Here is a 25,907-nt window from a genome sequence, read left to right as displayed (position 1 = left end):
TCCCCTCCCACCTCGGCTGCTGAAACCCTTCCTTCCGTGTCGTAGGCCTGCCCACCCTCCCCCACTCCTCATTCTCTGCTCTAGGGATCTGCTGCCCAACAATGCAAGTGCCCATAATGCCACTGAGCTGGATATTTAAAAATGGCTATGATGGCAGATTTAATGATACGTGTTTTTACCACAAAAATATCAAATGGCAACTATAACTAAAATATGCAATTTCTGAAATAAGAACGTGTTGAGCACAACAGAAGAGTGCACTGTGAACAGGAAAACGGTCAGGAGAAAGCACCCAGGCTGAAGCATGGAGAGAAACAAAATGGAAAATGTCGGGGGGAAAGTGTAAAACACGTGGGGAAATGGTCAAAGAAGTAAGATAGAGCCCTGACCGGTGTTTCTAAGCAGTTAGAGCACTGGTACACGCCCCAGAGAGTCACGGGTTCGATTCCGGATCAAGGGCATGTACCTGGGTTGCAGGTTCAATCCCTGGCCCTGCTGCTGGTTGGTGGTACAGGAGGCAACCAATTGATGTGTTTCTCTCACATCAATGTTTCTCTCTCCCTCCCCCCTCCCTCCCTTCTTCTCTTCCACTCTCTCTAAAAATCAATGGAAAAACAATATTCTTGGGAGAGGATTCACCAAAAAATAATAATAATAAGATACAGGAGAGGAAAGAAGAGCACAGAAGCAGCTTTAAAGAAACAGTGGTCAGGCATTTTCCAAATGACACAATTTTCCAAACTCCAAATCTATGTGCACCTTTCCGTACATATATTATGCTTCAATAAAATGAAAAAAGAATTAGTCACCATGGGTTAAAAAAAAAACACTACTTACAAGAGACGTTTAAATGTAAAGCTACAAAAGTTTAAAGTAAAAAGATAGAAAAAGATGAACTGTGTGAACACGAACCAAAAGAAAGCTGTTATAACAGTAACATCAGACAAAACAGACTTTAAGGCAAGAAACATTCCTAGAGATAAAGATGTACATCTCATGATGATAAAAGGACCAGCTCACCAGGAAGATATAACAATTCAAAAGGTGTATGCACCTAAAGACAACTTCAAAAACAACTGATAAACTAAAAGAAAAAACAATCAAATAACTATTTTTCAGAGATAGTAATATATCCACTGAGCACACAACAAATATGCCTGAGATGGTGTCTATGGGAGAAAGGGAATGGGGATATTGAAAGTGGAGATCAAAGAAATAAAAGAAGGAAAGAAACAGAAAACTAAATAAGTGAGAAACCCAAGAGGTCGGCAGATTTTTTTCTATTAAGGGCAAGATGGTAAATATTTTAGGTTTTAAAGGCCAAAAGGCAAAATCAAGCACTATAAATGCTGTCTTTCTTACACTTTACCATGTAAAAACCAGTCTCAGCAAGCAGGCAGTGGGCTACACTCGGTCCAGGGGCTGTGGGATGCTAACCCCTATCCTGACTCAGTGACAGGGAGCCTGAGGCCTTAATTGAAGACATTAAGAGGGGAGGGAGGGGAGAGAATGAGGGGAAGGAGGAACAGCTGCCTGCCCTCTGCTGCTCACTGCCACCTCCACACCCAGAAGGGTTCCTGTTCTGGGACCGTGGACACATTCCAGGGTCCCAGGAGCAACACACACAAGCACCTCCTGTTTTATGGGACGAGCACACCCTCTCCTCAGGGGCAACCTGCCAGGAGATGTCTGGCTCCTGATATGCAACTCCAGGTCGGGCAGCGCCCAGCCCGGGGAAGATCTTGTAAAAATCATGAATGGATACAAAAGTGAGGCCAGAAAGGGGCAAAGATCTGCAGAGACCAGTGGTCCTTGGCACCACCAAGCAGTGCCTGTCCTTCCCGAGTAACAGGACCTGCGTCACTGGAGACCAGGATGTGCCAACCAAAACCCTGCCTAGATCACGCTCTCGCACATGAGAATGGCCACCGAGACGCAGCAGAAGCTGCAGGGTGAGCTGTTCAACAGCCACACTCAGCTGAGACACACTTTGCCTGGCCCCTCCCTCCTTCTGCTGCCGGGACGTGGGCGTGATGGCTGGAGCTGCAATGACAGGTGGTGACCATGGGGAGGCATTGAGGAAGGAACCCTCATCCGACAGACGGTAGACTGAAGGCAGTGGCACCACCATGCCAACCCAGACACCTAACTCTAGACGACTTCTGTGCAAAAGCAAAGCAAACCTCTAACTTATTTAAGTGGCTGCTGTGAGGATTCTGCGGTCAACAGCAAACCCAATCCTGAAAGCCCGTCGGCAGAGTGAGCTCAGCCACTTGCCTTCAAAGAGTGGAATGGAGTCGTTGGAAAAGGCGTCCAAGGCGAGGAGGTCTTTCCCATCTTTGGACCCGCTGCGCTTGTGCTTGTGTTTTCTTCGAAAGAAGGATCTGCGCGCAGCCGCGGACAGCGTCTTGGAGGCGTTGCTGTCATCTTTGACTTCCGACATGCTGAGCCTCCTGGAGAACTCTTGGTCCATCCTGCACCACGGGGAATGGCAGAGCTGGGAAGGGCCCATCTCCCGCCCCGCCTGCCCCTGAGGAGGGCAAGGGCTGGAAGTCCCAGCTCCGCCCATACTCCTCTGCAGGTCTCCTGGGTACTTCACCCCCCCAGGCCACCGAGGAGCCCCGGAGCCACTGCTGTGGGGCAAGCTCTCAGAGCAGGCAATGTCTATTCAGATGGCATCAAAGGACCAGGACAGCCTTCGCTGGGAGGTACTGCAGGCCACGCTCCCTGCCACAGGGGAACGGAGCGCTGATGCACGCTGCAGCACGCACGGTACGCTAAGTGAAGAAGCCAGTCACAGAGACCACAGCTCTATGATCCCTTCCCTACAAAGCCCAGAACGGGGAAACCTATAGACACGGAAGGTAGATGCGTGGTTGCCTAGGGTTACGGGGGGGCAGGGAAGGCAGAGAGGGACAGCTAACGGGGCCGGGGCTGCGTAGGTGATGAGACTGTTCTAAAATGTGTGGTGATGGTTGCACATATCTGTGAATATACCAAAAGCCACGAATCACACACTTCGAGTAAACTGTACGATATGTGAATTATTCCTCAATAAATCTGTTAAACGTTTTAAAAAGCTGTCTCCTCAGTTGCCACTGTGCTCTGTGCAGCGCTGACCCATGCACGGCAGTGACTTGCGCTAGGAGCAGCTTTCAGACAGCGATTTTGGAAGACGAGTCGACCAGAAGCCGAGATGAGTGGCAGAACGAGTCCTCCGTCTGGGGGAGAGTGCCACAGGCGCCCCCCACCCCCACCCCCAAGGCCCCCCACAAAACACTCACACATATTTGCTGGGGATCTGCCCACGCTGGATCTTCTGGGCGTTCTCGTCCAGCTGCCAGGCCATCCAGGACCCAAACGCGCCCTGGGGCAGGGTGTCTTCGACATAGAGGATATCGTCTTTCTTAAAGCTCAGCTCATGCTCCACCTCCGCCAGCCGGTCGTACAGGGCCCTGCGCAGGCGACGAGGGAGAGGATCAGGAGCCACAGCCCTGACAGCCAAGCCCCAGGTATGCTCTGCTCTGAGCGTTCCCAGACCAGGGTCAGGACCTGCTGTCTGTCCTCGTCCAAAGAAGGGAGCCAGGCTTTACTAACGGGACAAAGCTGCTGCCTTTCCTCCCTGAGGCCCAGGCGCCCTGCGGGGAGGGGAGGGGCCTCATGCCCATAAGGCAGAGAACTTGCCAAGGACCAAGGCGTGTCCACCCGTCCATGAGAACCTCTCCCTTGGCCTTCCTCCCCGAGTCCAGGCTGATAGCTCCTACAGCCTGGAAACTCCCCAGGATGGAAACACGTCAGCCCACCATGGGGGGCCCTAGAGACGGGGACCACACCTCACGGCACACAGCTGACCGGTGCTCTGGTTCTTTCTGTGGCCTCAGATTTTAGGTAATAGGAAGGAAGCTATGAGCACCCCCTAGAAACTGCCAGATGCCCGTCCCCCACACATTGCAGGACACTGTGGACACACCCCAGAGGATCGACAGACCTGGGTCGGGGGAAGACGGGGAGAGCAGGGCAGCCCACAGGAAAATGGGGCTCTTCAGTCCCAAGCCCCCCAGGCCCTAAACCCTAAAGGGGGAGCCCACTTGGCCCTGCGAGCCCTCGGGTTTTTCTAAGTCACAAGCATCCCGCCATGGGATGCAGTTCGGGGCCCAAGTAATGACCATGGTCCCACCCTTTGGGGTGAAAACAGAGGCATTAACCAGGAACAGTCTCCGTCGAAAGCCCCTCCCCTGGCCCCGAGTCCCTGGGAGCCCTGGCACCGGCACCTGATGTAAAAGCTGTCGCCAGGCAGGCCCTTGACCTTGGAGAAGTCCTCTGGGCGGTACTGCACCTTCAGGCGGACGCCATCCTTGGGCTTCAGCATCTCCACGTAGACCTCCTCCACCGTCTTGCTGCGCACGTCCAGACTGCCGTACTGCCCAGGGACAGAACCGGGGTCAAAGGGCAGAGGCCAGGGCAGCTGGGGCACCCATGAGGGGCAGATGGTGGGATAAGGTGTAGGTTCAACATCCCTTAAAGGAGAACCTGCCTGCCTCCTCTTTGCTGGCAGGGCTGGCATGTCTGCCTGTGTCCGGTCTGCCCTCCACAGCAGGATGGAACCGTGGTACCCCCACCACGGGGGGCGTTCTAGAGACAGGGACCCAGCCCTCACGGCACACAGCTGAGCGGTGTTTTTATTCCTTCTGTGGCCCAGGAGAAACCCTGCTCTGACTGGCATTTCTCAAGGCCTACAACCCGGCTCCCACCATGCAGGAAACCAGGAGGGCAGACACCACGCTCAGCAGATCAGAGTCCTCCTGCCGCAGGAGCCGAGCACTCCCCTCCAGACAGACGCCAGGGCTCAAGGGGCCAGCGATCTCCCAGGGGGTCTTGGCAGCTCCGCTCCGTCTTGAGAACGAGGAAGCCTGATGTGCAGACAGAGCGCTCAGAACTCACCTCCAGGATGAGGTCGCCCGGCACCAGGCCGTCGGGGCCCTTGGCAGGACTGTCGTCCTCCACCTCGGCCACAAACACCCCGTGCAGGTTCCCACCACACAGATGCACTCCAAGCTCCAGCTGGGACTTTCTGACAAAGACCACTCGTGGCTCTGGGGGCTTCTTGTTGGCATCTCCCACCATCCTTTCAGGAGAGAAATGGAGTTCCTTCGTCAGGCCCAGGAGGAGGGCAGGGAAAAGGCAAAACAGCGGCCAAGGCCCGACCTGTCTGCTTGCTCCCATGTCTCCCGAGGTCTCAGAGCCCAGGAGCCGGGAGGTCCGGCTGCAGGCCCAGTTCTAGTGATCCGCTGAGGCTTGGCAGAGGTGAAAACGGGGCCCTGGTGGCAAAGCCAGTTGGCAACAGAGTGGGCATCAAGCCCCTGCTTCCTGGCCAGCTGCCAGCCGCGTGCCTCAGGCCGGGTGTCGCTCCCACCTGGCGGTACTTGCTTTCCTCTCCTTGTTCTGCCCGAGGAAGATGAGAGTCAGTCCCACTGACCAGGACACAGCTCAGGCAGCACATGTGTCCTGAGCAGCTGCTAGGCCCAGGGACAGCGCTGAACTATGGAGAAGGGCCCCGTGCCATCGAGGAAGCCACGGTGCAGTGAGGGAGACTAAGGTGCTGGCAACAGACCGAGCGCAGGACGGGGGACAGGGTGGAGCCCGAGGACAGGGACCTCAGGGGAGAGGCCAGGTGATGACCATGTGCTGCAGGTAAGTTCCAACGTGACAGACCTGGTGCCGAGGCCACAGAGCTGGCCTCAAGCTGAGTGACAGGGAAACAGTTGCGTACAGGGCTGCCTGCCCAGGCCCATGAGGCTCTCCCTGTTGCCCCTCCAGCTCCCATGAGCGCCTGCCTCCTCCTGCCCACAGCAAGGCTGACCACTCCTCTTGATGGCTCTCCACACATGCCCTTTGCACACCTAACCCCTACTCATCCGAACGTCTGACTCAGCTGTCACCATTCCCTGCCACACTCCTGAGGGCTCCCTCGCAGCCTGCACTGCCCCTCCTAATACGTACGAGAGAAAAAAGGAAAGCAAGGAAGGGCAGGAAGCAGGAGGGCAAAGAGGAACGGTGTGCTCCCCTCCCAGATCCTGCTGGCTTGCTGTGCGGTCTGCAGCACAGGTGACACCCTGTCTGTCCAGTGCCCACGCCTCTCAGAGGATGCGCTCAGGCCACGACAACGACCCACCTGGACCACCCCACTCACTGAGGCGCACAGGAGGCAGGCTCACAGCGCACATTTGCTGACCTGGAACTGGGGGCGCTCTGCTTGGTCGGGGGGGTGCCAGGGCCCTCGTCCTGCTCCATCAGCGGGTCAATGCCTGAGGGATGCTCCGGGACCGTAGCACTGCTGCCCTGGAGAGTGGAGTGGGTGCTGGCAGGGTCCAGGTGGGAGCTGAGGACACAGGACAGGAAGAATAAGGCGCAGCACTCAGCCTTCCGCAGCCGGAGCCACGCCCTCTCCGGTAGGGACCAGGCTACACGACACTGTGCATCTCATCCCCCTCGCACAGCCAGGCAGTGCTGGGTGGCGGGGGCATTTTCTCCCCTTCCCTCCTCTGCCCTGTAACCCACCGCAGGAGGGCAAACACAGGCAGTGCGCGCTAGTGGTCAGGGGCCCTGGGTGTGAACCCCCTCTGGCCACCACACCCCCAGGGGTGGGCCTTCTGCAGCACCGGGGGACCCAGCCATCCCTTTCCACACCCTGTCTCAGGAGACATCTTCCCTCTCGTATGTCCTTTTTCCAAAGTCCCGGGCTAGGCAACCCTCCCCAAAGGGCAGCAGAATGCCCAGAACTTGCAGCCTGCACCCTGGTCTCCGGTGGGGAGCTGAGCACCTGTGCAACCAGACGGCCCCTCAAGGCCAAGCCCTCACCTGGACCGGGAGTGGCTGCTGAGCTGGTGCATGTGTGGGTTGTACTGGGCCAGGATGGTGATGGTGTCGCACTGCTGCCCGATGATGAGGCGGGCCTGCTGCTCCGTGGCGCTCCGCAGGTTTATGCCATTGAACTAGGGGACACCCAGAGCGGGCGGTGAAGCGGCGGGATGGGGATGCGGGGGCACCGCTTCTCCAGGCAGGAGGCTCCCGCTCACCTCAAGTAACTGGTCCCCATACTCAAGGCCAGCCTGGTGAGCGATGCTGCCCCCAGTCACCTTGGAGACGTAGACACCGCCCTTCTCTCCACTCACAATGGAGATGCCCAGGGGCTCTGAGCCCTTCTGCAGCTTGACATGGCGCGGCTCCTCCATGTAGGGCCTTGGAAGAGAGACAAGAGTTTGGGGAATGGGACCTAACGGAAGGGTTTGGGGAAGGCCTGAGGCAAAGCATGCACTCAGCTGTGCAGACAGGGCCAGGGAGCGCCAGGCGCTCCCGCGTGGACACAGCCGGATGAGAACACGATGACCCACCATTGTACGACAGCGATACACATCCCACAACCTCATGCTACACAAACACAACACCCCAAATGGTACGGAAGCACCCAGACACAAAGACACAAAGAAGGGTCTGTCTGGACTATACTAGGAAATACTAGCGTCCGCAGGAGGAAAGCACGGTTTTCATGTGAGATGAGTTCCCGTACAATGTGCCATGTACAAACGCCCCAGTGGGGTCTACTAGTAAAGATGCCTTCAGAGGAAAAGAAAGGCTTCTGGGATGACATTCACCCCAGAAGAGGCACAGAAAGCATCGGTTTCCTTATTTACCGGAACACAGGGTGATGTAAGATGACCACGGAAATTAAGCTACTGCAAACCCAGCCACTAAAAAGGGAGCGGGAGGCTCAGAGCAAGGCAGCGGCCATGCACTTGCTGGCCCAGGGGAGCTGACCGCGTGCCCAGGGCCCTCGGGGCTCGGCGGGGCCTCTAGTCGGCCAACCTCAGACTCCTCAGGGAGGAGGACCTGGGCCTGGCAGCCACGGGCAGTCTCAGGAGGGATCTGTGCTGGTGACATCTGGAAGGTGCGAAAGGTTAGAGAGGAGAGGGATGCTCGGAGCAGGACACCCACAGACTCCTGGAACACAAGACAGAAAGACAGCCACGTGACTGCGCTTCACGCCGCCCTGAGCTCTTCCTTTCATGACAAAATCATGGCCAGAGGCCTAGGGAGGGCCAGTAGGAGAGCCATCCCCCGGGGCTGCCCTCCAGCATGTGGGTGAGGGTGGGTCCATGTGGATCCATGTGGTGAAGGAAGGCGGGCGGAGGCCAGGCCCTGAACCACCCACCCCTGCCACCTGAGGTGCAGCAGTCTCTCTTAGAGGCTGGATAAAAATCCTTCCTGACTGGTCTCTCCTCCCCTCCCAGACTCACCTGCTCTGCAATGCCTTCCTTGACCCTCCGGCTCGGACGGTGAGTCCCGGGCCTGCACCTTCCATCACTTTGAGACTCAACACGTATTAGAGTGCCAGGCAGTTTAGTTTTAAGAACCCTTAGTGATGCCCTAGCTGGTGTGACTCAGTGGATAGAGCATCAGCCTATGGACTGAAGGGTCCCGGGTTCAGTTCAGGTCAAGGGCATGTACCTTAGTGGTAGCTCCTTCCCGGCCCAGGCCCTGGTCGGGGATCATGCAGGAGGCAACCAATCGATGTGTTTCTCTCACATTAATATTTCTCTGTTTTTCCCTCACTCCTCCATTCTCTCTAAAAATCAGTGGAAAAATATCCTCGGGTGAGGATTAACCGAAAACCTTTAGTGAGCAACCACCCCAACACCCTCCTCACGCCCCAGCCGAAGAGGATGGCATCAAGGCCCAGGCCGGCCTGCGGCTGTGGCAGAGTGAGTTTCTGGTCCAGGCATCCTCATTCCCCACTGAATACCCTTTCCTCTGTCCCACCTCCAATCAATATATCGATCTCAACATAGAGCAGGTAACTGAATCACGATAGCCATACAATAGACACCATGAAGCCTAACAAATGATGCCAGGATTTACTGACATGGGACGATACCGAGGACATGCGTGGCTGAGAGGACAGGCTGCTGGACAACACGTCAGGGAATGCTAGGTGACCCACTCACGGTGGCCTCGGCCTACTCAGTCAGAACTCCGCCTCCCCCTGCTCGTGCCAGGTGCCTTCCCTCAACAGCTCTGGCCCATTTGCAGATGTGCTGCCCATCACTGTGCCCGGCACGGACGCCCAGGCCACACTCACCTGTCCTTTCTCCGCTCCCCGAGGGCCACGGGGTTGACAGCAATCCTAGGCAACGTGGACGCTGAGGTCTGGGACTGGCTACAAGAGGACAGGGTGTCGATGTTGAGGGGTGACTGCGGGGGTGTGCTGCATTCAGAATGCGACAATGAACCTGCCAAAAAAGGTGTGGGTAACACAGGGCTCCACCTTGCATCTCAGCTCTCCCGCAGCCAAGACCCAGAGGGAGACGTGATGCAGACACGTGGCCCCACGCCGCGGCCACAGCTCGTGGCCTGGACTCAGACGCTGGCTCCACAGAGCCTTTCCACCCTCACATGGCCAGGCTGAGCTGGACTCAGTGTTTACAGACTGGCTGGACTGAGGAGGCAGTCACAGCCCTGCCCGGACACTCCACCGAGGGCACAGCCTGAACAGCGGGGGGTGGGGGGGTGCTGGGAAGGCCTCACCTCTGTCGGAGCCCACAACAGACCGGGGGTATCTTGGCGTTGATGGGATTTTAATGCGCTCGGCCTTGAACTGCAAGTTGCTTGTAGACCCTGTGTTCCACAGGGGACAGAACTTTAGGCCTGAGAGTAAATACCACCCTCACCCCTCTGTGGCCATGATAAAATGCAAAGCAGGGCCCTGCCATTGATCCCCAAGGGGCCTAAATGGGGCTTGGGCAAGAAAAGCAGCTACCGAACACCCAGTATGTGAATGACTGTGCAGGCTCCACCTGCTCCCAAACAGAATCACACAAATCTCACTCCACCTCGGAACAGGGGCAGCAACCAAGTGGGAGAGGCAGCTGTTCACCTGCTCTCAGAGCCTGGGCACCGCCCAGGGCAAGTGCCAGCCTCCTTTCTGGCTGCCTTCCCGTAAGTAAAGAGCACTACAGCCTCCCCCAGGATGACCGACAAGCTCAGGGCGGGAGCAGGGCTCCTGGGCCAATGGGGTCGCCAGAAACAACCGCGTGGCCACTAGGAAAGCCAAGAGCACAACAGACGGCCCAGAGCCGCCCTGGGCCCCGGAGGGGAGGAGCCATGGAGAGGCTGCCACGAGGCGGGCACGAGGCGGGCACGAGGCCGCAGGTGGAGACGAACAGGCCGGACTGCCACTGTGACAAGGCAGTGGCGCAGTTACCCAGGCGGGCGCTGGAGGGCAGTGAGTTGGACCCGTGGGAGGCTCTCATCTCCGAGTAGTCGCTGCAGGCCCGGTGGCTCAGGTCCAGGCTCAGGCGTCCCTGGTGCTGGACACTGCGGGAGAACCAGACAAGTGAGGGGCCCAGACTGGACGTAGCCCCTGGGAGAAACACAAGTGACAGGCAGCAAGGCCTCCCTCCCTGGGCTGGCAGAAGGGAGGCCTGGAAGCCACTGGCTGTCAGCTGAGGACAGCAGCCTGCCCGCAGCCATGCCAGCGGCACATCCACAAGGGAGGGCCCTGCGCGAGGGAGAAAGGGCCACACAAAGGGAGCAGGAGCGGCCCACCCACTTCAGCCTCAGCCTCAGCCGGGGTCGGGTTCTCTGGAGGAAGGGCTTCTACAGGGAAAAGGGGCTCTGAATCCCGGGGGGGCCCGGGCGTGGGGAGAGGCCAGATAGGCAGAGGGCCCTGGGAGCCTCCCTCAGGAGAACGTGCCTGGGAACCAGAGGGAAGAGAGCCCAGGCATCTTCCACACCAGGCCCAACAATGGCCTTTTAACAGCGTAATGAGACTCCATCTGTTCCTGCCTAAAACCCTCCAGTGGTCTCCCCTGCACTCAGAGTAAGACTCCAACTCTGTGTTATGGCCGCAGACCCTGAGGGTTGGTGCCCTGTGACCCGGGCTCACCTCCGACCCACTCTGCCTTTGCCTGGCTCCCCGACTCTGTCCCAAGGGTCACACTGCTGTCAGGTGCTGAGCACAGCACCAACAGCCCTCCCTACCGGGGGCTCGGCCCGCGTCCTGTGCAGCCGGCCTACAGCAGCATCCTCCCCACCAGGCGGCCACCCCACCATCCAATCTAACCCTCCACCGGCTTCCCACTCGGGCTAGCTCGTCACCTTGCTTACGGTTTTCAGAGCTACTCAGCACCATGTGGTATCGCTCTGTCCACGTTTTCCTATCTGCCTCCCATACATGAACACAAACACCACGAGTAGAAGCTTGTCTAGTTCTCCCTGCATCCCCCTGGAACTAGAACAGTCCATGGCATGCAATAGGTGCTCAATAAAAACTTGTCAAATAATTGAATGAATGAATGAACAAATGAAAGTGACCATTTTTTCAGACTCAGTTTGCTCATCTATATAAAGCAGAGACATAATAGTCCTTAGCACCTAGGGTTGCTGTGGCAATTAAATGAGATGATGTTTACAAAGGTCTGAGCACAGTGCCTGACACGCGAGCAAGGAAGGATTGGCTACCATCACTATCATCTCTCCTGAAATACCTTTTCAAGCTCCACATTGGTGAACCACTGTCCCTGGGGTCCCAGCGCTGCTGAAACCAGCCCCTTCCAGCTGGGCAAGGGAACCTCTGTCCAGGAGCCTCTCTATGCCCCAGTGGCTTTATGTCCAGGTGGGCTTGGATGGTTGGGGTGCCATGAGGTGCGGAGCCTTCACATACCTGGGATGCAAAACCTGGGGGCCGACCTCTCTGGGGACGGGTGGAGAGCTGCAAGGGCCAACCCTGTGGCTACGCACGGTGTAGATGGGGTTCCTCAGGATGGAGCTCACAGTGGTGCTTGGGGTCAAGCTCCGGGGAACGGTGCCTAGAAATGGGAGGGGTGAGGACGGGCTCCCCAAAGCACCCAGCCAGCCCACAGCTGTGCAAGCCTTTATCTTTGCTGCTTCCTATTTCCCAGGCCGCTATGGGGAGAAAGCACTCTGCAAGGCTAGGAAATGTCCCTGACACTGCCTAACATCACCCAGACAGGGCAGCGCCTGCTAGCTCTGGGCTGAGGACACACAGCTGCCCCTTGAAATGACTCCATTGCCCCAGGCACTGGGCGGCCCTGGAGGGCCCACAAGGCCCTCCTCTGCCCAGCCCTGCCCGGCTGACTCACCCACAGATGCCTTGCCAGGGTAGAGCGGGGGGTTGCTGTGCCGGCTGGAGTGACCTGGCGAGTAAGGGGACCACTCCGGGAGCTCTGGGGAGACTTCTCCGCTGGCTGAGACCCACTTCTGCTCCTGCAGAACCAGAGGCAAGAGGGAGTGGCTGGAAACAGGGAGACGCATAGGTGCTTACAAGCAACTGTCCCTTGCACACTAGCTCCTCCCACTTGGACACGAAGTCGGTCAGGAGGTGTCCCTGCTCATTCAAGTTGCCTTCTACACCTGGAGGGGAAGAACTTCCTCTAAAAATGCTCCAGAGGAAAACCACAGAGGAAGGTTCTATTCTTTCCAATCAACGGGCTGTGTGTGTGCAGAGGGGGGCCGTGCATCAGAGCTGCGTGAGGCTCTGTCTGCAGAGCAGCTCGGATCTGTTCCGCTCACAGCAGCTCTCCCTTCCAGAAATGCTGCACCCCCGCCATGCCCAGCCAGCCTGTCCTGCTGCCAGGTAGGAGTCTCTGTGTCACCTTCTCTCCCTGAAGCCCTCAAGGCAGGTCCATGTCACCTGGTTTTGTTGTACAGTTTCAAAAGCTTCTTGCTGAATAAGCAAATTTAATGCTACACCCCAGAATGTGTTTCTCTCTTGGTGTCATATCCCCAGGAACGTGCACATCTACGTGACTCTGCAAAGGAAGGCTGATCCCACTGGCATCCACCTGCCTCCCTCAGTTAGATGCTCAGAGCCAAGGAGCCAGAACCAAGCACTAGGCCGGCGACAGCCAGCTACCCCTGCCGCCCCCACCCTCAGCCCAGGCTGGCCCTACCTCCAGGAATTGAGCAGGGATCACCACTGGCGCGAGCTTCGGCCGGAAGCTGGGCGCAGACTTTGGCCGGCGACGCTTCTGTCCCTGCTCGTCCACCTTCTGGGAGGTGAGGTCCTCATCACAGGACTTCTTGGCGGGCAGGTAGGAGGAGTCCCCATCCGCTTCAGGGTAGTAGCTGGAAGCAATGCGGACCCTGCCCTTGCGAGGGGGCGAGGCGTGCATGGGTTCCCCAGGGTCCACGTCGCGGGGCAGGGCACTTGGGGGGCTGGTGGACGGGGAGCTGCCCACCAGAGTGGCCTCGGATTCGGAGCTGGTTTCTAGCCTGTGCTGGAACTTAATGGAGTCACTCCTCCGGGGAGGTTTTGGGGGCGTCAGAGTTCCCACCCTCTTGGAGGGCTGGGGGGAATGAGTGGGCCCAGGGCTGGGGAGCAAGTAGTCTATTTTGGGGGGAGTCTGGGGGCGTTTGAAAGTGTTAGGATCGAAGATGGACTTTCTTTGCTTTGGCTTCTTGTAAACAGAGAGCTTCTCGGGTGCTGCCGCGGAGCTGAGCCCGGCCTTGGGCCAGGTCCCGCCGCTGTGGGGGCCCTCGGGCTCGGCCTTGTCCAGGGGAGCCTCCGTCACCCCGCAGGAACCAGCCTCAGTCTCGAAGGGCAGCAGTGGCCGCCGGGCACACATGTCCCCCAGCCCATAGCCACGCTCCCCAGAGGCATCCGAGCGAAAGGAGCTCAGGCTACGCTCGGAGGCACTGGGACACGTGTTGGGGGCAGCTGGGAAGGGCCCCCCAGGGAACGGCTTGTGCAGGAAGGAGCTGCCACCGCCTGGGGGGCCCGGCTCCTTCCTGTCCTCCGGCCTGTCTGTGCAGAAGATGTCCGTCTGCGTGGAGTTGTTGTGCTGCATCAGGTTCCGCTTATTCTGAGCCTGGACCTCTGGGCCGTGGGCTCGGAAACTCAGCATCTTATCAGAGTCCTTGATGTTTTCAAAGATGTTCTGGCCACTCCATGAAGAGCTCTGAGGGAACACCTACGTGGGAACCATGGAGGAGTGAGGAAGAGAGAAGAAGACCACAGAACCTGGCGCTGCCACTGAAACTGCCCCTGCAGGTAGAGCAACGGCCAGAAACGGGCCACACACCGCAGAAAGCAGGCACACGCACGCGCGCGCGCACACACACACACACACACACACACACACACGCATCCTCTCCCTGACCGGGGGCTTTCTCACAGCCCTGCTCACTGGGACCCACAGGAGAGTCGTGCGTGCTCTTGACTTTGAGCACTCTCTGAATCACCTGTATAATGCCCCACATACTTTGTAATATTATTAAGTAAAAGGAAAATTCGTTATTAACAATGCATGTCTTTTAGTATTCACGTAATGGACTATCACTCAACAATAAAAGAGATGAGCTATCAAGCCGTGAAAAGAAACGTAGGAAACTTAAATGCACATCATTAAGTGGAAGCAGCCAACCTGGGAAGGCTACATTCCAACAAGAAGACATTCTAGAAAAGGCAGAATGATGGAGATGGTGAAAAGATCAATGGTCTCCAGGGACAGGGCGAGAGAGAAAGGGATGGGCGGTGCAGCCCCGAGGAGCTTCGCTCGTCAGGGCGAAGCCACGCTGTGTGACCCTGCAGCGGGGGACACGTGTCCTCGCACATCTGTCCAAACCCACAGAATGTACGACACTGAGAGCAAGTCCTCACGTAAACCATGGGCTTTAGTGAATACTAATGTGCTAACATCGTGGCAAATGAACCCACTAATGCAAGATGTTACTAACAGGGGAAGCAGTGGGGGGAATATGAGAATTCTCTACACTAGTGCACCTTTCCTGTAAGCCTCAAACAACTCCTCAAAAAGTCTGTTATTTTTAAATAAATTTGTAAAACTTTGCTTAATGAAGTAGATGGGCCTATTTTTCCAACTTTCTATTAATCAGTATTTTCAATTATGTAGAAGAGTTGATAGAAAAGTACAATGAATACTCATAAACCCACCATTTAGATTCAACAATATTTTTTAAAACTGTCTATATCTGTCAATATTGCAGAACATCTGAAAGTTACAATATTCATCCCTAACAACTTTATCACGTACTTTCCAAAACTAAGGTCATTCTCCTAGGTGACCCCAATACTGTCACTGTACCCACGAAAATCTACAATTCCTTAGGATCAACTAATTATTCAATCCAGATTCAAATGCACCCCACTACCCCCAAAACGCCCTTCAGAGCTTTTTTTAACTTTTGTTTTTAAACCAGATTCTGGTCAGGGCCCATGCTCTCCCTGCACGTAAATCAATACCCCCTTTCCAGTGACACAGAGCAGTGGAGCTGGGACTTTGTTTTCATGTGATAACTTTCTGATAAGTGAGGCATTAGGGCAGGACCCTTACCTTCAGGAGGGAGAGGGTCAGGGAGTCCTGGCAGCTACGCAGCAGAGACTCACACTCATTCAGGGACTTGTTGTCCAGTGCGATGCCATTGATCTAGGGCCAAACAGAGAGCCTGTCAGGCCCACCGCCAGGACCCGTGCTCTGCCCGCCTGCCAGCCAGGCTGGACAGCAGGCTGGTTCTGTAAGGTCCCCAAGTCAGAAGCTGGCGGAGGAGACAGCCCCGCCCCTACGGCTTGAGGAATCCAGGGAAGGGGCTTCCATGGCACGTGGACCACACAGCCTTGAGCTCACTCTACAAGAAGATGTGTGTCTGACTCGGACCAGGACACCCAGGTGACAGGGACAGCCAGCTCTGCTTCCTGCTGTGTCAGATTGGACCCGATTCGGAACTCCTTCGTGTACAAATTGCAAGATAAACACACGAGTCCCCTAGGGGCGGGAGGAGACTGAAAAAACGCAGCCAGGGTATGGAAGGCCTTTGTAAACTAGAAAGTGCCACGTGAGATGAAGTATCGTCATTGTTCACAAAGAAACACCACCACCGCTTCTGCTTGAACTCCGTCCACACCCCTCTCAGATGTGTTCCAATCTTAGAAGAGGTGTATGAGCAACAAGCAAACAGCCAGACCAGGCTGCACCCACACCAGGAACATGACGCCCCGTAGCGGGAAGGAACACAGCCCTGTGCGGGCAGAACAGCCACCACACACTGCACCATGCTACTCATCTACCCTTCTCGAGGTGACAGAAGTACAGAGATGGAGAACAAACTAGTCGCCAGGGCTCTGAATGGGGGAGCAGGGTGTGGGTGCCACTATAGAGGGGTAACAGGTAACACAAGGGAGATTGTGGTAACACAGATGGAACAGTTCTGTCTTGATATTTTTTTTGGTTACCTAAACATGATAAAACAACATAGAATTAAATACACACACTGTACCAATATCAACTACCTGCTTTTAATATTACAGTTATGTAAGATATAATCATTAGGGAAACTGGGTGACGGGTATATAGGAACCTCCCTCTACTACTTTTTAAATATTAGTTATGAAATATTATAACTGAATTATAATTATTTATGTAATTATTTCAAGGTCAAAAGCTTAAAAAATATACACAGAGGGATTATTTTAGAGTGGTGGATTAATTGGGTTGTTTTTTCTTTATAAATTTTCCTTATCTTGAAATTTTTCACAATGGCCATTTTGCTTTTAACATCTGGAGCCCCAAATCTGAAAAACACCAGCAAAGCTGTGAGGAGAGGAGCTCCCACGCACACTGCAGGTGGGTTGAAAGGTCAGGACCTCAGTGATCACAGGGGAGAGTCGTATCAAATGTTAAATGCTTATCTGACCTAGCAGTTCCCCGCCCCAGGAATAACCCCCGTGGCACACTCTCGAGGCCCCGTGGAAGGAAGGGTGCAGCAGGTACCACGCAGCACGACTTGTAAAGGCAAAGATGCCCCGAGTTTCCGCTGGGGCACAGCTAACAGCCTGTGCTGCTGCCGCTAAGGAACTCACAGTTACAGTGAGGACCCAGGACCCGGACACAGCGAGGAAGCAGCGCAGGGCGCACGTCACAAACAAAGCAAGGCTAGCAGCTCAGTCTGTGAGGATCCCATCTGTGTGTGTGTTTAAGCGGGAGATGCCCATGGTTTGAACATTTCTGGAGGAAAACACAGTGAGTTGTTAACCATGCCTGCCACCGGCTGGGAACTGTTTGGTGAGGCGTCCAGAACTGGAGGAGTTCCTGCCACTGTGCTGGTCGCAGGACTGGATTGGGGGGAGAGGGGGGGCGGGGTGCACACGTGTACGCCTTCACTTTTAAAGAATTACTGACAAAGCGTGCTGCCCTATGACTCAGCCCCTCACGCACTGTGGGTGTGGTCATCAGGGATCTGCTAAGTCTCCCCACAGTGGCTGCTGCACACAGGTGACGTCCATGCAGTGCTGTTTGCAATGGCAGAAACTGAGAACAACTCCTATGTCCATCAGTTGTGGGATAATGTAAACTACAGGTGGTCAAAAAGCTGACCACCATGAGGTGGCCAAGAACAGTAAGGACCGACTTGGAAAGATATCCACAATGGATATCTGTGCAAGCACTTGTGGCCTGGCTGGGAGCACATCCCAAAAGGGGTGGAGATGCCTCCAACAGCAAGATTACAGGGAAAGGGGGCCGCCACTTTACACACGATGGTATCGCTTGAATATCTTACTGCAAAAGAGTCTTACTTTGGTAATAAAGAAAGAAATTTTAGAAGAAATGGATAAAATACTAAACAAAAAAGATTTCTAAAAACATTTTTTTAAATTGGCCTCACTATGCATTCATATACAGAATAAAGGTTGTAGAGAAATACAGTGAAAATGTGAACAAGGTTATCTATTCCTTCCTAAACCTTTTCTGTACTTCTGAATTTTCTACAGTAAATAGAAACATACTATCAGAAGGAAAAAAAAATCACATTTAAATGTTCATATTTAAAGAAAAGGGCAAATATAAAAACTGTGTTTGTTACATCTTGTTCACACCTCCCAAATTTGAATCTAACTGTCCATACGCACAGCGGACGGCCCATCCTGGAGACTTACCGCCACAATCCTGTCCCCCACGGCAAGAGACCCCTCTTTGGCGGCGGGGCTTCCGGGCACCACGGCGGCCGCATACACTCCATTCTCCAGACTGATGCCGCTGTCTGTGGACCACAGGGCGGACACAGGTGTCCCCAGTTAACCCCGCCCAGGTCGCATGGCCCTGGTTGTCCTGCCTCATCTTTGGGAGACGCTCTTACAAAGCGCCTGTCCATTCCAGCGCCCACCCAGGCCAGGCCACCCAGGCGCTCAGTCACGTGGGCACTGGGGAGGGACTCAGACAAGCAGGACCCAGGACCCAGAGGCCCCACATTGGGGGAGCACATGGGCTGCATTCAAGCAGCATCAGCACCTCAGCCCTGGGCATGAAGTGTGCCCAAAAACACAAGGAGGGGACCCCTGCCACCTGAAGCATCTGCCCTCGTCAGGGGCCGCTACCTTTCTGTCCGCTCAGGTTGATGTGCAGGGGCGTGACCACCTTCCCGCCCAGGGACTTCCTCCGCCGCACGACCATGTTGATGGCCCCCTCCCCGTTGAGGAGCGCCTTGAGGGCCTGCTTCTTGTCCTTGTTGATGAGGTCCACGTCGTTGATCCTCAGCAGCCAGTCATTGACCCTGCGGAGGACAGCCCGCTCAGCACCCACGCAGGCCTTGGACCAGTGAGCCGCTCAACTGTTCCCATCCAGGGAGCCGAATGCCAGAAAGCAGGTCCTTCCAGGATGGCCAAACGGTTAGCTCACAGGTGCTGGAGCCAGACTGCCCAGGGTCAAGTCCTGGCTCCACCACCTACAGCTGAGTGACCTAACCCCTCGGGGCTTCAGTGTCTCCATCTGTAAAATGGGGTAGCACCTACCTCACAAGATTGTAAGGATTAATGAATTATTTAAAGTACTTAAACCAGCAATGAGCACACAGTAAGCACTATTTTCTCATCATTGGTATTTCATGGAATGAGCATGCAGCGCACATCATACACTCTCATACACGGCCTGAGCCCTTTTCTACCCAGAAACGCAACCGGGATGCATTCATTTAACTGCCGCCTGGCCTCTGAGGCCTTTCACTAAGCCGGGGGGGCGGGGGAGTGAGGGGGGGTATCCTCCCTCAGAACCTGGGCTTCCTCAACACTTACCGTAAGCGGCCGTCTGCAATGCTTCCTTTGTCCACCTTAGTGACAAATATGCCGCAGTCCCCGGGCAAACAAGGCTCATTCACACCTTCCGCCATATCGAACCCCAGTGCCTTCAAGTCAATGTCCTCCTGTCGAAACAGCAGCAGCCACCGCACGCTTTACGAAGCAGTGATGAGAAACACGTGGCTGTAAACCCCAAGCCACTCACTCGACTGTGGGACTGTCCCTTCGCCATGATTGACGGGGCACTTGGGCCCCAAGCAGCAGCCTCTGAGCTGCTACCACCTGCCCCTCTCAGCCAGGAAATAATCTGCTATAACCCAGCGGGAGCAAGTGCAGTGAAGGGATGCATTTGCACCCAGGGAGGAAAAGCTGAGCCTCCACACTAGCCATGGTGACCCTGGGACACTGGGAGAGGGCATCCAAAGTCTTCATGTCAGGAGAACGGGCAGAAAAGACACGAAGGAAGCTCACCGTCTCCCTTTCAAACTCTACAACTTCCGTTTCCCACTCCATGGAATCTGTGTCGATGGCTGAGTCGTGGGAACTGTGGGCCATCAGCTGCCGGAATCGGGCCTCCTTTTCCAGCTGGGATTCCATCTGCTCCCTGTGAAGAGAGGGAGCCATGGCCATGGCCCTGTGAGAGGCGAAACGTCCCACCCAAGTCACAGCCTGGAAACCAGGGGGACCACTCAAAGCCAATGGGCTTTCATCTTGTCCTTCACGCCAGCTGCCCAACAAATCCGCAGTGCCAGGCTCAGCTGCTTGGATTTCAGTGGGTTTTTTTTAAAAGACTCAGAAGTTCTTCTCACATTTTTTTTTTAAATTTAGGATAAATTCCAATAAATGGAAAGTTTTTCTTTTTTCTTCTCACATTTATATAGAAGTTTCATGCAGTTCTATGAAAATGCCAACAAAACATTTTCATAGGTACAGACAAGACGACTCTAAAGTTTATAGGGAAAGGCAAAAAAGTAGAACAGCTACACTAATTTAGAAAATGAAGAATTAGGTGGGAGAAACACTCTACTCGAATGTAAGACTTTTTCTACAGCTACAGACTCGAGGCTGGGGGGAACCACCAGGAAGAGAGACACACAGATCAATGAAACAGAAGGAAGGATCCAGAAACAGCCCCACCAAGTACAAAAGGTGCAGACGTAAGGGAACAGAGGAAGGGTAGTCTTCAGCTAATGATGGAGCCACTGAACATCATGGGGGAAAAAAAAGAATCTCAACCTGAACACCATACTTTACTTAAAAATTAACTCAAAATGCATCACAGATTTATATATAAAAAATAAATTATAGCCCGGCTGGTGTGGCTCAGTGGTTGAGTATTGACCTATGAACCAGGAGGCCACAGTTTGATTCCTGGTCGGGGCACATGCCCAGGTTGTGGGCTCAATCCCCACTAGGGGGCGTGCAGGAGGCAGATGATCAATGATTCTCTCTCATCACTGATGTTTCTATCTCCTTCTCCCTCTCCCTTCCTCTCTGAAATCAAATACACACACACACACAACACACACACACGCACACACACATTTAAATAAACTGTAAAACTTTTAGAAGGACAATACAAGAGAAAAATCTTCAAGATCTAGGGCTAGGTTAAGGGTTCTTAGACATAACATAATGCATTGAAATAAGCTCTCAGAAAGACCCTGTTAAGAGGGAAAAAAGGAGTCAGAAACCTTGTCATATCACTTGCATGTAATGCCCTTCTTCCTAAAACCTGGGCCCAGACCACCTTCCCAGTTCACTAGCCCTGTCCCGGGCCTCCTGGCTGACTCTGGACTGACTTTTGTTTCCTGTCCCTGTGAACAGCTCCAGGACCACACCTTGGCTGGGCTGTGCTCTCATTGGCCAGCTCTAGATGCCACTCAGCCTCCCTGGCCCCGCCCCAGCCCAGCCCACCCCTGCGCAGCCTGAAGCTGGGCACTGAATCTGACTGCACCCCTCCCCTCCCTCCCTCTGGGCCCCGCTGCTGCTCTGCAGGCTGGAGGCTTCCTGTGCAGCAGGCGGCCTCCATCCCCAGCATCCCGGGTGAGATCTCAGTGGAAAGGAGGTGCAGGTACAAATGTGCAGAACAAGCAGAGGAAGCTGACTTCTTCAGAGGGCCCCGCGACCTGGCGCCATGAGCATGGAAACCTCCTCCTGCACTGAAGCCCCAGGGGTCTAGGCTGCACCTTCATTTGATCCCATCACTGGCTAGATCCAATGTGGGTCCTGGAGAGACTGTCGCTTTGCAACCTCTAAGGTTTTCCTTAGAGCACTCAAGCCCAGAGGCTCCAGGCTTCCATCTAATAATGAAGTGCTCGTCTTACGTTAGATGTCACTGAGGGGGAAGGGGAAGCTGCACTCCCTTCAGGGCACAGCTCAGTGGGCAGGGTTGGCACACTCCCACTCCCCTGCCTCTCGCCTCCATCACTGGAAGCTCCTGGCACAGACAGAGCCGCTGCTCCTCAACCAGAATCTGGTCCTGGCTGCAGTGATGGCTCCTGGGCTCGGCAATTTCTCTTTAAGCTTTGATATTTGTATTTTCAATCTCCTGCTTAGAGTCACCAAGGCTTACACGACACCCTGGAGCTCTGCTGTCACGGAGGGGGTTGTCTTACATTCCAAACAGCCTCTTCCAGATGGGCCTCCGGGTAACACAGCAGGACAGACTGGGAGTGGTGGTCACAACCGCCTGCGAGCACCACAACCATCATCACGTTGTTCCTTTAGCACGTGTCTCTGACGGGCCTGTGTGCTGTGAGCCCCACAGGGCAGGGACCTGGCCGGCCCCCTCAGCGGTCTCCCCTGTGCCTCCCACAGGCCTGACCCAGGGCAGGTTCAGTTGATGAAAGAGGGAGGGAGGGAGGGAGGGAAGGAATGGACAACGCATGCTCGCCTGCGCCCAGATGGGCTGCCTTGGAGCAGGCCCTTCCTTCGTATACGCCTCTGCACACAGTGCACACCTCCATGTGCTCACCAACAGGCCACGTCTCGGTTGGTCTAAGAATTTCTAATTAACTCTGCACATGGAGGCAGCATTTGGACCCATTCTACAGATTGACAGAATAAGGCAGAGAGAAGGAACAGATGGCCAGGCCCTGCCCTGAGAGAAGGGTGGGCACTTCGCTCCCAGGTACACGCCGCCCGGGCAGGCGCCCACCCCAGCGTACTTGAGCTCCTTGAGCTCCCGGCTGACGTCATTCTTCTGTTTGCGAGTGTCGTCCAGGCTGCGCAGGGCCTCCGCCAGCTCGGTCACTGCCCTGTCGCGCTCCCGCCTCAGGTTGTCGCAAAGCGTCCTGGCAGAGGGCACAGGGCAGGGTCACCATGAGGGGTAAGGGGCGCAGCACTCACGGCCTGCAGTGAACACCAGGCACCTGCCTCGCCCCCAGAGGCACAGGAATGTTTGAGAGTTTGAAGTAAGGCCGTCAAGGCCAACCCCACTGAGGGGCAGAGGCAACACTGAGGATCCAGGAAAAGAGACCCCTTTCCACCCCCCGGTTAGCACACAACAAGCACTGGGTTCCAACATCCAGTGCTCATCCCTGGGCCTCACCCTCAATGTGCTGGGGGTTAATGACCACCTCCCCTGGCCCACCCAGCAGGCCCTGTGCCCAGCACCAACCAGATGCCTGACAACACACATGAGGCCTCTCAGAGCTGCCCCCACCCCACGACCAGACAGGATCATGCCTCGTGCCTCTCTGTGGCCTGAGCTCTCCACAGGTGCAGGCTGGACAGCTCTGCTAATGGACATGTGACTGCCAGACCTCAGCACCACCTGGGCTCCTCAGAGAGGAGGTAGGGACAGACAGCGTGGCAGCAGGGAGTCTGTGCTCCATGCCACCTCCGGCACCACCCCTGCCACTGGAAGGACCCTGAGAGCTGGTACCCCCCTCCATGGCCCCAAGTCCCCCCACCTGAACCCTCACCTCTTGGCCAGCCTGCATGGACATCAGTCTCTCATTCAAAAGGCCACAGGGACCTTTCAGAAACTCTCAATTACCAAGTCCTTGCTCACTACCAACACCCCACCCCACAGCCTCTCCTAGCTCTCCCTCCAGTGGAATCCACTCCCGGGTTCCTTTCAGGCTCTTAGAACTGCCCTCGGGACACAGTCAGCTGCCTTCTCCGACTCCAAACCCAAGACCTGCTCCAGTCACACCATGTCCCTCCTGCCTCCACACCACACCTTTGCTTATGGCCGCTCAGGCGGCAAAGCCCGTCCCCTGTGGGAAAAGCCCACTCGTGCTTGCATTCTCGCTCGAATTCCATGCTTTCTGGGGAAACTCCCCACCTGCTCCCCCTGCCCAGTGACACCTCGCGGCCCTGGAATTCCGTTCATGCATCCTCCTTTCCCTCTGCCCTGGCTGGCAGAGCTGCCCGTGGCCCCCATAGGCATCACACCACCTGGGAGCCTTGGAGCTGTCTCCCAGGATCTCCTTGCTCAAGGAACCTCAGATCCTGGCACACAGTAGGTGCTCCATTAATGCTTCCTGGGAGAATGCAGCTCTGTCAGTGTCATCAGCACCCTCCCGAGAAACCAGCCTGGCCTCGGGCCACTCCGCAGGGTCTCAGTGCCCACGGGACCTGGGTGAAGTGCAACCGAAGCACAGACATGTAGAATTCTAATGCTCTGAGGCGAGTGGGGCATCGCCCAGGGAGAGGAGGGAAGAAGCCAGCCACTCTCATCTTACCCGGACCCGTAGCAAATGACTGCGGCCCTCCCCACAGACCCCGTGTGCCACGGGAGACCCGAGGCCACGCCGCCCAGGGCACTGTACCGGATACTGTCCCGCTCGGCCACGATCTTGTCCCGCTCCTGGAAGGCCCAGTCCCGCCGGCACTTGGCCACATCTGCCTCTTGGAGGGCTTCCTTCAGCTCCTGGCACAGAGCCTTGCACTGCTTTCGCAGGGTCTCGGCCTCCTTGTCGGCTCTCCCGGCGTCGATGGCCGCCGTGTCTTTGATCTGGTGGGACGAGGGCCAGCAGAGGAGGACGTTACTGGCCTTCTGGCTCGGGGGTACCATCCGCCTGACGGGAGCTGGGGCTGGGCTGAACTCTCGGGAGCTGATGGAGGGGAACACTGGGGTCCCAGCCACAGCCCACCCCTCCACCCCCTGCTGCGTCCCTGCCTCCCAGTGTCCTTGCGCCCCACAGCCATGCTCGGATCCCTAGTGACGTTAGTCTAAGTCCAAACTCTCACAACTCCACACAGTGCCTGGATAGAACCCCCGTCTCTCTCAGCCCAGGTGGACCATCTCCCCCGGAGGGCTCGCTCCAGGCTCCACCCTGCCACTTACGTGGCCTGTAGCTCACAGGGAGCCACCACATCGCTCTAAAGTGCCCCTGTGAGCCCTGCCCGCGTGGCTCAGTGGTTGAGCATCAACCTATGAACCAGGAGGTCACAGTTCGATTCCTGATCAGGGCACATGCCTGGGTTATAGGCTCCATCCCCAGTGGGGGCGTGCAGGAGGCAGCCGATCAATGATTCACTCTCATCATTGATGTTTCCCTCTCTCTTCCTCTCTGAAATAAATAAGTAAATAAATAAATTTTTTTAAAATAAAACTAAAAATTACAGTGCTCCTGTGACAAAACATAACTAAGTAAGGCCCACGTGCAGTGAAGGCAGAGGTCCTGGTCAGGATCATGTCCGACTGGCAGCAGCACTGTTTCTGTCTCTGGTTTTCGTACTCCAGCATCCTGGGTGACTTTCCAGTCCGAACAGGCAGCAGTGTTTTGGCGGTGAAGCCTGTGTGTCTCAGTTCGATTTAAAAGCTGAAATCTGAAGCATTTGCATCCTGACACCTCCCCAGAGCATTACACGCTCCGTTAAAATTCAAATCCAACCCTGAGAAGCGCTCATACGGAAAGCTCCCCCTGTGCCCCTCTGATCCTTAGGAAACACGGGGAGACGATGAAGCTAGTGTCTACTCCTCCTCTAGCTCACAGGCTTCCTGAGGAGAGGAACAGACCCTGCATCTCTGCCTCCGAGCGACAGGCGTGAGGAAGACAAGCACACCAAGGCTTCCCCGGCCCCACGGCAGACAGCAACACGCCTCCGCTGAAACACGCCGAGACCTCACAGGTTCAGCCAAAAGGCAAGGGTGAGGGAGACAGAGGGAAACGTGTGCAGTCGGCTTCTAACTCCCCCTCATCTCTCATGTCCAGTGTCAGGGGGAGGTGGGGGGTGGGGGGATCTGCACAAAAATAACCCCTGAACTCGAGAGAGAGGGGCAGTGTCACGCTGTTAAGACACACTTCCCGGGACCAAGTCAGCCAAATGACCTCAGTTTTCATTTTTCCCACTTTCATGCAGTGCCGAGTATTTGTTTAGTTTGATATATTTAAAAAACCAATTATTTTTATTAATTCTAGCATGAATTTATTGTGGTAAGTCTTAGGTTTAATAACGTTTTCTTTTAAAAAATATATATATTTCTTTATTGATTTCAGAGAGAAAGGAAGGAGAGAGAGAGAAACATCAATGATGAGAGAGAATCATTGATCGGCTGCCTCCTGCTTGCCCCGCACTGGGGATCGAGCCCACAACCCAGGCATGTTCTCTTGGCTGGAATCGAACCCGGGACCCTTCCGTCCGCAGGCTGACGCTTTATCCACTGAGCCAAGCCAGCTAGGGCTGATAACATTTTCTTAAATTTATGTTTTACTCAATGTTTTACATTAACATAGTTTTCTATTGGAAACGTGTTAACATGTGGTTTCAATGAAAGGTCTTTCCTTTTGGCCCCGGATAAACATCTCAAGCTGAAGGCTGGAGGTGGAGACAGAGAGACCAACGCCAG

At 55.3% G+C, this 25,907-nt stretch overlaps 1 protein-coding gene across 1 annotated transcript in view; it reads right to left on the bottom strand.

Moving 5' to 3' along the window:
• Nucleotides 1-25,907, bottom strand: part of DLG5 (discs large homolog 5) — a 62,374-nt gene that overhangs the window by 8,212 nt on the left and 28,255 nt on the right. Inside the window, exons 7-26 of the mRNA XM_006754822.2 lie at nt 23,884-24,068; nt 22,273-22,398; nt 19,574-19,706; nt 19,100-19,227; nt 18,407-18,582; nt 17,969-18,072; nt 15,372-15,464; nt 12,969-13,988; nt 12,159-12,282; nt 11,720-11,864; nt 10,259-10,371; nt 9,583-9,672; nt 9,137-9,287; nt 7,077-7,239; nt 6,859-6,992; nt 6,233-6,379; nt 4,942-5,125; nt 4,272-4,420; nt 3,285-3,455; nt 2,278-2,474 (exon numbers count right to left, since the gene is read on the bottom strand). Of these exons, the coding sequence (XP_006754885.1) occupies nt 2,278-2,474; nt 3,285-3,455; nt 4,272-4,420; nt 4,942-5,125; nt 6,233-6,379; nt 6,859-6,992; nt 7,077-7,239; nt 9,137-9,287; nt 9,583-9,672; nt 10,259-10,371; nt 11,720-11,864; nt 12,159-12,282; nt 12,969-13,988; nt 15,372-15,464; nt 17,969-18,072; nt 18,407-18,582; nt 19,100-19,227; nt 19,574-19,706; nt 22,273-22,398; nt 23,884-24,068 (3,733 nt within the window). The remainder of the gene's footprint in view (nt 1-2,277; nt 2,475-3,284; nt 3,456-4,271; nt 4,421-4,941; nt 5,126-6,232; nt 6,380-6,858; nt 6,993-7,076; nt 7,240-9,136; nt 9,288-9,582; nt 9,673-10,258; nt 10,372-11,719; nt 11,865-12,158; nt 12,283-12,968; nt 13,989-15,371; nt 15,465-17,968; nt 18,073-18,406; nt 18,583-19,099; nt 19,228-19,573; nt 19,707-22,272; nt 22,399-23,883; nt 24,069-25,907) is intronic.

The sequence above is a fragment of the Myotis davidii genome, unplaced genomic scaffold (assembly GCF_000327345.1).
Source record: "Myotis davidii unplaced genomic scaffold, ASM32734v1 scaffold513, whole genome shotgun sequence".
Taxonomy (NCBI): domain Eukaryota; kingdom Metazoa; phylum Chordata; class Mammalia; order Chiroptera; family Vespertilionidae; genus Myotis; species Myotis davidii.
Note: the sequence above shows the minus strand (reverse complement) of the source record. Positions and strands in the feature narration are given on the sequence as shown.